The following is an 11,143-nucleotide window of genomic DNA, read 5'->3' as shown; positions in this document are numbered from 1 at the left end:
ACATTCAATGGTTTCCGTTTTTACTCCAATTTCAAATCGGTTATGTTTGGCGAAATAAGCCAGCTGTCTCAAGCGAGTGCAAATTTCTAGCGTCTGGTTATTCCAGTCTACATACGCCGTTTGATTTGGTGCAATGTGTCTAGCCTCGTCCCTCGAGTCTCTTGATACATCTGGGGCTGAAGCGCATTATGGTACACGATTCGTGTACCAATGGTAAAATGTTTATTTTGTCTTAAATATTGGATATCAAAAGCCCATCTTTTTCCGGTAAGATCACAACATGAATGTTGATTTAATTTGACAAATAAATCGTGTTTTCAATGTTGAAGATTTTGGATAATATTGAGTTAGAGACTTCGCTCCTTTAAATAATAATAATAATAACAATAAATACATAAATACATAAATAAACAATATATATAATTACAATTAAAAGGAAGATTAAAATATATCTTTGGTCACTATTATATATATAAGTTAAGATACTAAATAATAAAATTAGTAGTGAACTATACACATTACTTGATGAATTATGCACGATATTTGATATAATAATTAGTAAATTATACAAATATATACTTGATATAATCACTAAATTATAATCAATGGTAAAGAATACACAATTTGTGATATACATACTATTGAAGTATGCACAATACTTGATATAATTAATAGTAAATTACACACATTACTTGATATAAATAATATACAATATTTGATATACCCACTAGTCAATTATACACAATTATAAGCACTAGAAAATATACACTATATTTGGTACAATCATTAGTAAATTATGTCCAATACTGAATTTAATCATACACACTACCTGCTATAATCACTAGTAAATTATACAAAATACTTAGTATACCCACAAATGAAGTACAATTACTAATGAATTATACATATTACTTGATATAATCAAAAGTGAATAATAATTACTAGTAGTAAATTATACACAATATTTTATATAATTATCAGTAAAGTATGCACATTACGTGATATAAAAAAAACTTGTAAATTATACACAATTCATGATACAATTACCAGTGACTCATTCACAATATTTGATTTCATTTCTACATAACGTCTCATTTAAACTCTAATAAATTGTCAACACTGGTATATCTAAAACAGATACTCATACATTATGCTATTTAATATAAATGGTGGTATATAAGGAATTATATCAGGTGCTTACGAAATTAACAATTCATTTATAATTATCACATTCGTTGCATTTGGAGCCCATTAAAATAATGTAACACGAAAAACGAAAACACAAGAAAATAAAAACAATCGTCAGGTATCAAACTCCGGTAACATCTTTCATCTTACTTAAATTGAAGAGTTTAGCAATGACGTTTCTTCATGAATTGTTTATTCTACTATCAGGTGTCTGAAAAACGGGAATGGTTGACTTGATTGTATAATAATCTTTATATCGATGCGTCATTTGCATTGTACGCTAAAATATCAAATTTCTCAAGGCTAAATCCACCGTACTATGTAATATGTAGATTGATTGATAAACATTTAGATAATCTTCCGGCTTGGATTCAACTGGATTTAAAATAGGCCTATCCACTATGGCAGCGGGCTTATTACATAGCGAGTTCAACATTATCTTTGTAATTACAGAACCAATCTGATTAAAATACAGATCTATATATCGCTTCGTTTTTTTTTCATACTTAGGCTACGATGACCTCTACTACATGAAGATCGGACCAGTTTTAGTGGGAGGTCACATCGGGGTCATACGAGCAGTTATGGTCCTATGACGTCATACATTTGATTAAGCAATCAGCGTTGACGTTTCTAGAAGGATAGCCAAAGTTCCCTGCATGGCACGCCAAAAACTCGCCGCAACAGACCGTTTTTTATTGCTAACCGCTCACAGCAGCCAGAACGCGGGTTATATAACAACTCTTCTAGATCCTAGTGTAGTAAAGACAAATTCTTTCAATGGCATTTAGTAATTGAACTGGAATATACAGGTAACCATTCTATGGAATACAATTACTGTTATTAAGCGACGTTTCGACTAGGCTTCTCTAGTCATTATCAAGCAATGATAAGATGTGAAAATATAACAAGACACTATATACATAGTAAAGACAAGTTAAACGAAATTTTGAACTATAAAAGACGAAACGAAATAGGATATGTGTTTTAATGAGATTGTTACCGAAGAGAATTGGACTATTTTTGGACATTTAGAGATTCAACTGTCACAATATTGTAGTTTGCTCGGGATTCCTATTGCGCAAATATGAAGCGACGAGACTTTACGTGCAAGATAATTTATCTATAATGAGTTTGAGGAGATATGGTTATGAAGAAAGACCAGTTTATCACAATTACCACGATTATCAACAATTTACTAACAATAAATAACAATAATAATAATCTATATTTACATGGAATAGAAGGTAATCACACTAACTTTAGAAGATTAGTATATTTTTTCATATATTATAGACAATAAAAATAAAACAAAACAAAAAAGACTAGCATATAATTGTGGAATAGAGGGACTTTATGGCTTTGAATTTGGGAATCGTCTGAAAGCATCATCGAATTGCAGAGTTTTCGGTATATTAACAAGCGCCCTACATTTAAACAGTGTGGGACATGTACTAACATATTCAACGGGTGGTCTGGATATTAAAGATAATGTAATAGATTAGGTTACCCGGTCACATTACTATATTACTAAAGGCACTGATTTATAAACAAGGTAAGGATATTGATACAACGATGGAAAACTTCGTGAATCACATACATATACAATGTAAATCATGACTTAGAGAGGCAAATACAAGATACACGAACTGATCACAAACTAGAAAGTTAATGACGTTAGTCAATCCAGTCGCACACTTTTTATTGCAAAGCACCAAAAACTGGAGTTATTCCCCTTTAAATATACCCAAAGATTTTTTTTTAATTAACGTGCGTCTTTATCTGCTTTATTTCAGATTCTAACATTGGTTGGTTATTTCTAAATAAAAAGATTGAATCTGTATTTATTCATTTTAGCCACAGGTAATATTGTATACTATGTCTCGATCAACGTCTCTTTCGTTTGAGGAAATTATGTTGACAAGATAACAAAACTTGATCAATAAATAGTTTATATTTTCTTATATTATTGACAAAGTAATTCAGTAAAACCTCGAAGGAAATAACAATTAAGTAAAATACAAAGACAAACAAGAATAAGGTTAATCAACGTGCTAAACTCAAAACATCAAGTTGCACTGTCTGCTTAAATCCTTAATACATATATATTGCTCTCGCGGATTTTGGTCAAATTACAATCACATGCCCATGGTCTACTGTACAATTTAACCCGACCTTTGCATATCAAAATGAATTCTTAAATTGATTTGTTCTACAAGATTAAAGCAACAAATCGGGATTTTATTTTGCCTCGTGGATGATTTTTGTGTAAGAGGAGGACAAATCGGATTATTTATAATTATAATACATAGCAACAATTTCTAATTATTTATATTTGTAAAAGGGCGTGTTTGATTGCAGCGAATCCTACACCTATTTGTTATCTAAATCCCGATGTATCTTAGAAGATACGACAAAGGACACGTTATTTTGTATCTTCAAAATAATATCAAGATTTACACATAACATCATCCTGCTTCTCCGACTGTGTTAACAGGTAACATAATATTAGCATTTAGAATTCTTTAGGAAATATACGGAATGGATTATGTATCTTGAAAAAAATTAGAACCAGATTCGCAGCAACCAAACACGGCTAAACGGGTTAAAGTTGTGTTATCGGTGGTAGTCGGGAAGAATCAATTTTCTTTTGTTGTTGCTTTAACTTGATATCATTTGGACTTTTTTCTAATTTATCCGCATTGATATCAATATCCGAGGCTGATAATACACTAACTACAGTTATGTCACTACAGCGCTGTTCCGCACAATCCTCATCATTTTTTTGTACTGCGTCACAGCTTTTGTTCACAACCTCACCGCTGTTAACAATGACGTCATCAGATGTGTTTTTAATATCATGTTTAACAGCATGTTTTACAGAATGTTTTCCAGGACTATTTTGTGGTTTAGGGTTAGATTTAATAACATCATCCACATGATTCGGCTGCATCTCGGGGCAACTTTTGCCATTTTTCATGTCCTCATGTGGTCCAGTTTTTCCACAAACTATTTCCAATTTACGGGGCTCGGTTGAAGCCTTTTCACCACCCGTGTTTGTGGGCGTTCTTGGTCTGGATTTATCAGTTTTTGGAATGTTAGGATAAGAGTTTGTTGAGGAGATTGAGGCGGGGGCATTTAATTGAGCATTGTTATTATTATTATTATTATTATTCGTGTTATTTTTCGTTAAATCAGAAAGGCTTTGGGTACTGGAACTACTTCTATCACTAGCTGCTGTCTTTGCTATAGACGTATCACTACTCGAATGTTCACTTTTGACTTTATTGGGACTTTTGTGTTTCATCGAGCGATCATTGACCAGTTTATCGTTTTGATCTGTCTGTTTTTCTGTTGGTCGTTTTTCAACGGTTACTTCCGCTTTCACTATGTTCTTTAGTGGTATTTCTGATACCGTGGAGTTTTTTAGATCGGAACTTTTAGGTCGGGACTTTGGTGTATTTGGTCGTTTTGTTATGTTCTTTGTTTCAGGTTTCGGGGAACTAGCCTTTGTTGAAACTGCAGACGATTTCTTTGGAGTGTTCGTGTTGCTTTTGTCTTTTGAGCTCGACGTTTCCTCCTTATCGGATTTGTTCTCAAAGTTAACCGACGTTTGTTCCTGATCTGGACTTATTCTGAAGGAGTTATTCGCCTCCTCCTCGTTAGACTCAAGGATTGGTTCGGGTCTGTCCATGGCCGGAAGTGTCGTGTCGTTATTAAACATGGTGGACAAACTATCTGATGACAGAACAGAGGCAAGACTGAAAACATAAACAGAACAATCAAAAGGTTTTTGATATAAATAATGCTAGACACACTTGGTGGTGAGAGAGAGAGAGAGGGAGAGCGAAGGTGGGGGGGGGTAAACTTCCGCTCGACACAAACTAGGTCATTTAGGGGCTACCATGTGGTTCAATTTTATTTCAATAATTCGATTGTGCGTCGGGGTCTTTAGCTCTAGAAGGAAACCGAAGGTCCTGAGGGAAATACGATTGGAAAGGCGACCGTATTACTTTTCAAGTGAGAATCGAAAACAGGCCTCATAATCTAAAGCCCACGCGTTAAAAAGTTTGACCGCACCTCCTCCCTGCCACACACACACAAACACTATTTGGATATAATTCAAGCTTTTAGACTAGATAATTAGATGACAAATGTAAAGTGTGTACCCATTAAGACCTAGCCTACAAGGTAACATAAATAAAACATAACGCATTTAATTCATGGCCTGGCAAGGAAAGCGTCTAGTCCATCGGATGTACCGTGTATACGTTGATGTGCTCCAAAAATACTTTGACTGTTTGAATTCGATATAAGAGTAGGAAGTAGTCCCGCTATCCCGACAAAATTGCACAGCAGCAGGACGTTAATTTCAATTTTGCATTATACTTCGTTTAGTATGTAAAGTTTTCAGTATTTATGAGTAATATTGGACGGACATTTAAATACCTGTAATGCTAATAAAACATAAATAATAATAATCCTAATAAAGCAAAATAATAAACGCTTACCCGTGGCTATCCGCACTGGAATAACAAAATGGGTAAAAAAAATTATTTAAATGTCTAATTTATTCTTTTTTTATAAAATAAAAGAGTGTATGAAAATACAATGCGTTGCTGTACTGGACCTAATCGAACTAAATGTCGGAATGTATACGTTGTAGTTTTCCTTAGATAGATATTAAATTTTTTTTTACAGGCTAATATACAACAACAATATTGCATGGGTATAGCCAATATACACCAGTAGTATTGTTCCGGGCTAGCGAATATACAATAATTGTAATATTGCACAGGCTGGCCAATATACAACAACAATATTGCACGGAGCTAGCAAATATCCAATTGTAATATTGCACCGGGTTAGCCAATATGCAACAATTATATTACATGGGGTTAGCAATATTGCACGGGGCTAGCTAATATGCATCAGCAACATTGCACGGGATATACTACAGTAATATTGCACGCGGCTAGCCAACATACAACAATAATATCGCACGAGGCTAACAATATTGCAAGGAGCTAGCCAATAAACAATAGTAAAATTTCAAGGGGCTAGACAATATACAACAACAATATTGCACTGGGCTAGCCAATATACAATATACTAACCTTAGATCTGGGGGATCAGGGAGGGGCTTCGTAAATCCTTCTTTTCCAGTCAACCAATAGGTTGGACGTTTTCCCTTTCCCTGAAAAAATACAAATGAACTCAATATACTTTTATCAAACAATTAAAATCTTTACAAATTTCCTAACTTTCCGAAAAGCTTACTAGTGACACCTTTTTATTAACTGGGCAATGAAATTCGGGATTGCTTATAATTTGTGTTTTCAACTTAATTTAACCCGACATAAGCACCATACTAGGTGATTAATTTTAGTGGCTAGGGATTGGAAGTCGACAGATACTCTGGTGCATTCAATAAGAATGAAATGAAATGGGGTTTAACGTCCTGCTCCGACTGGGTTAAATTTTGTCTGGACAGCGGCGCTATGACTTACTATTATTTCGAATTCTAACTCTCAAGGGATCTTTACGTGCACACCAATGTGTACACGTTGGCCCTTGTATAATTTAATGTTAAAATGGATAATCGAGATTTTTTTATTATCACATCAATGGTACCTGACAATCGAGATTATTTACTCTATATCTTGCTAAAACTTCAAACACTTGTAACTTCGTCCAGAATAAAGTAATGGACTGGAATTTTTTGAAAGATGATAGCAAGAACGGTCAGCTCTGTAAGTAACATGGCGCATCTTTAACTAGAGAGAGCATGACTTGTGGTTCGAATGTTCCACAATCTATAGTTTATGAAAGTTTGTAATTTGTAAATGTTGTTTTACCTTTAAATCTGTCATTCCTCTGAATTCCAATTTATATCCACCCAATACATATAACACCTCCTTTGTCTCTTCACTAACATGAATTCGAAATGCTAAGAATAAAAAAAATCAAGAAATCAATCCAGGTATGTAATAGTATAGTACTTGGCAGGAGTCACGGTGGTTCAGTCAATAGTACGTTGGGTCGCTAACCTAGAGGTCCCGTGTTCGATCCATGTGTTGGCGGAGAAAGTCCATCGGAATTTTCCGGCATGGTCCCCCCCCCCTCCATTGTCAGTGGGGTAGGTCACACCATTCCATTCATTAACGACTGTGTTAAACCACACCCTATTCCATTTATTAACGACTGCCTTAAACCACATTTATTAACGACTGTGTTAAACCACATCAACGACTGTTACCCCCCCCCCCCCAATCCATTCAGTAACAACTGTTAAACCACACCCAATTCCATTCATTAAAGACTGTTAAACCACACCCCATTCCCTTCAGTAACGACTGTTAAACCACACCCTATTCCATTCATTAACGATTGTATTAAACCACACCCCATTCTATTCAGTAACGATTGTTAAATCACACCCCATTTAATTCATTAACAACTGTATTAAAACACATCCCATTCCATTCAGTAACGACTGTTTAACCACACCGCCATTTCAGTCATTAACGACTGTTATACCACACCGCCATTTCAGTTATTAACGACTTTTATACCACACCGCCATTAGAGTCATTAATTATGGGGTCATGGTGGTTAAGTGGGTAAAACGTTGGCTCGCTAGCCTGGAGGTCGGGTGTTCGATCCCTGCATTTGCCGAGAAAGTTCGTCCAGATTTTCCGGCGTGGTTCCCCTTGTCAGTGATGCAGAGAGAAGGGCCTGAAAAGGACAGCTGTCTCGTCGTTCGGATTGCGTGTACGTAAAAGATCCCTTTATAGTTGTCCATAAGCCGTGGTGCCGCTGTCCGGGCAAAATTTCCTTCATAGCACACTGTGTGGCTTATACCCGTCTTCAGAACGTTAAACCCCATTTCATTTCATTTTCCAGTTATTAATGACTCTTAAACAACACCGAATTCCATTTATTAACGACTGTTACACCACACCCCACACCCAGGTAACGACTGTATTGAACCACGCCCAATTCGATTCAGTAGCGACTGTGTCATATTACTCAGAATACCATTTAAGACTACTTTCCTCATTAGATATACACATACGACGAAACAGACTAACTGGCAGATGGACTCTATTTACAGGTGCTATTTTAGCTATATAAGTAACAAACAAGATAGACTATGATTGTATTACCTGATCCAGTGGATTCCATTCTTGATGCTGTATTGACAGTGTCTCCAAATAAACAATATCGAGGCATAGTCAACCCAACAACACCCGCAACACACGATCCTATATGAAATTAGAATAAAAAAAATCTATCAAATTAATACATTAAACAAATCTAAGAAATTAATTCATTAAATAAATTTATCAAATCGATACATTAAATATATTCATCAAATTTATTCCGTAAAACAATATTAAATACATTAATCAAACTATTCCAGCAAATACATTTATCAATTTAATACATTAATCCATAAAATAAATTTATAAATGTATCAAATTGCTGCTGAAAATAAATTAAAGCGAGAATTTCATATTTTCTAAGAAAGTTAAAACATAATTATTTCTATGTCTTTTGCTTAATAGGTTATCAACTCACTATTATACGATCATAGGCATTATTTCCCACACTTAAAAATCATTGACACAGGAAATAATAACATAATAACCTCCCTTGTTTTCCTATTCCCCCCATGGAGTAACTATCTTCAAACGTTTGAATTTGAAGTGGAAAATGATATTTTTGCCAATTTCTCAACTGGCAATAGTGAATTATAGGATTAATAGGATTATTATTTAACGAGGTGGGACTGTTTATAGATACCATCTATTTAAGGCTTTATTTTAATAAATTTTAAAAATATAACTTAAAAATATGAAATTCTAAATTTAAATACAATACTGATGAAAATAAACTAAACAGCATTAACTATATGAAGTCCTCTAAAGTATATTTACCTGTATGCAGACCGATTCGAAGACGAAGAGGCACATCCGGCATATGACGTATTTTAAACGTACCACACTGACTGAGGAGATCTAATGCCATGGTGCTTATCTCCCCTGCATGTTTATACCCAATTCTCGTAGGTAGACCACTTACTACCATATAGGCATCACCAATAGTCTCAACCTAGTTAATAACAAATATATTTAGATTCTCTCAACCTGCCCAATGCCATACACACTGAAATCAGAGGGCATCCCATTTCCATTCAAAGTTGTCAAGGAAAACAAACATACGTGTTAGTGAATTTAATCCCAAAATTATCGTCTTTCTTATTGGTACAGACACGTACATTTGCCATTTGCCATGTGTTTGCCAGTCCTATATAACGTTGAGTGAATCGGAACTACATATTATGTAGGCACATGGACGAGTAGTTGAACTAAAGCACGAGGGGAAGTCATCCAACACGAATACGTAAAATGAAATGAAATGCGGTTTAATGCCCTAATTATTTACATCAACGGGGATTATGAAGGCGGGTATAATTTATCCAGTGTTCTACGGCCTACTCGGTGTTTCGTAGCATCCGAATGACAAAGAGGAAGCCACGCTGACCAATTCCATTAGACAGCACATTACCCTATAAACATCGTATTGTTCAATATATAGCACATTACCCTAGAAACATCGTATTGTTCAATATATAGCACATTATCCTATAAACATCGTACTGTTTAATATATAGCACATTACCCTATAAACATAGTATTGTTCAACAGACAGCATATTACCTTATATACATCGTATTGTTCAATCGTAGCATCAAACATCGTATAAAGATCGTTTAGTAGATCAACAACTTGCATGGGTGTACTCATAGCTGATATAGTCGTAAATCCTACGATATCACTAAAATATATCGTTACTTCGGCAAACGTTTCAGCTTCTACTGGTTTACCGCTTTTTAAATATTCCGCTACAGCCCTGTTCATAGAAAATATATAGAAAGCAGTCAGATAAGCATCCATGAGATAAACTAGTATTGTGGTACACCTGGCGAGATTAAAACGCCAGCGAATTAAACCCAGAAATGGAGGCGGCAGATTTCCAAAGAAAGGCTAGTCTGTGATACCAACTTAGATAGAAGCGGACGAGTTAAGCCCCAAAATAACAACACACAACTAGAAAACTTTTGCTTCAAATAACCAATGACTATCAGTGAAATTTGCCAAAGATAAGAGTTGGTTGCAGAGTACATGTATCAATTCGGTTTGGTCTTAAAACTGTCGACTGTTAAAAACAACTCTGGTTATAATTTAACATTGGAGGAGGACGTATCTAACATAGTTTTGATATCTGTCACAACAAAATTAAAATCACCATCTATGCGATATAAAACACAATGTAAGACAGATTGTGTGTTGTTCCGACTGAGTTTGCAAATTGGTGCTACTTTGGTTGTATATGGTAAAACTTACGGAGGTAACATTCTAGACAATAGCTGATCTGTTTTCTTTTTTTCTTCTTCCAACTGAACCGTTCTATCATTGACAATTTCTTCTAAATCGTTGGAGTATTTTTCTAACATTCGAAACATGGTGTCCACTATATTAGCTTTCCTGAAAATATACAACATGTTATATACACGTGATGTTGATATACTTATAAACACCAAGGATATCTCGGTGGTTTCCGTGATGTAATAATAATAATGAAGTTATTTATATAGCGCCTAGTCCATGCTCTAAGCGCTTCTAAATGTCACTCCGGATACGCTTGTTTTTAAGTTTTTCCCGAAGTCAAGTAATGTTTTGGCACTTTTGATGGAACTGTTCAAGTGCCTGTCATTCCACAGAGTTGGGGCATCAATGTTAAACATTCGATCACCATAGGTAACTAGGTACACGTACTACGATATCTCGGTGGTTTCCGTAATGTACATGTACTTTTAAACACGAGAGATATCTTGGTAGTTTCCGCTGTACCGTGTGTATCATAAAAGACCATTACGGCGGATATA

General features: G+C 34.9%; 1 protein-coding gene across 1 annotated transcript in view; it reads right to left on the bottom strand.

Annotated features, from left to right (window-relative positions):
- Positions 1-564: 564 nt before the first annotated feature.
- Positions 565-11,143, bottom strand: part of LOC126811621 (retinal guanylyl cyclase 2) — a 34,783-nt gene continuing 24,204 nt past the window's right edge. Inside the window, exons 6-13 of the mRNA XM_056098336.1 lie at positions 10,602-10,742; positions 9,915-10,107; positions 9,132-9,306; positions 8,358-8,456; positions 7,047-7,138; positions 6,306-6,385; positions 5,700-5,714; positions 565-4,949 (exon numbers count right to left, since the gene is read on the bottom strand). Coding sequence (XP_055954311.1) covers positions 3,794-4,949; positions 5,700-5,714; positions 6,306-6,385; positions 7,047-7,138; positions 8,358-8,456; positions 9,132-9,306; positions 9,915-10,107; positions 10,602-10,742 — 1,951 coding nt within the window. The 3' untranslated portion in view covers positions 565-3,793. The remainder of the gene's footprint in view (positions 4,950-5,699; positions 5,715-6,305; positions 6,386-7,046; positions 7,139-8,357; positions 8,457-9,131; positions 9,307-9,914; positions 10,108-10,601; positions 10,743-11,143) is intronic.

This window comes from Patella vulgata, chromosome 1 (genome assembly GCF_932274485.2).
Source record: "Patella vulgata chromosome 1, xgPatVulg1.2, whole genome shotgun sequence".
Lineage (NCBI taxonomy): Eukaryota > Metazoa > Mollusca > Gastropoda > Patellidae > Patella > Patella vulgata.
The sequence above is the reverse complement of the archived record's forward strand: the minus strand, read 5'-3'. Positions and strand labels throughout refer to the sequence as shown.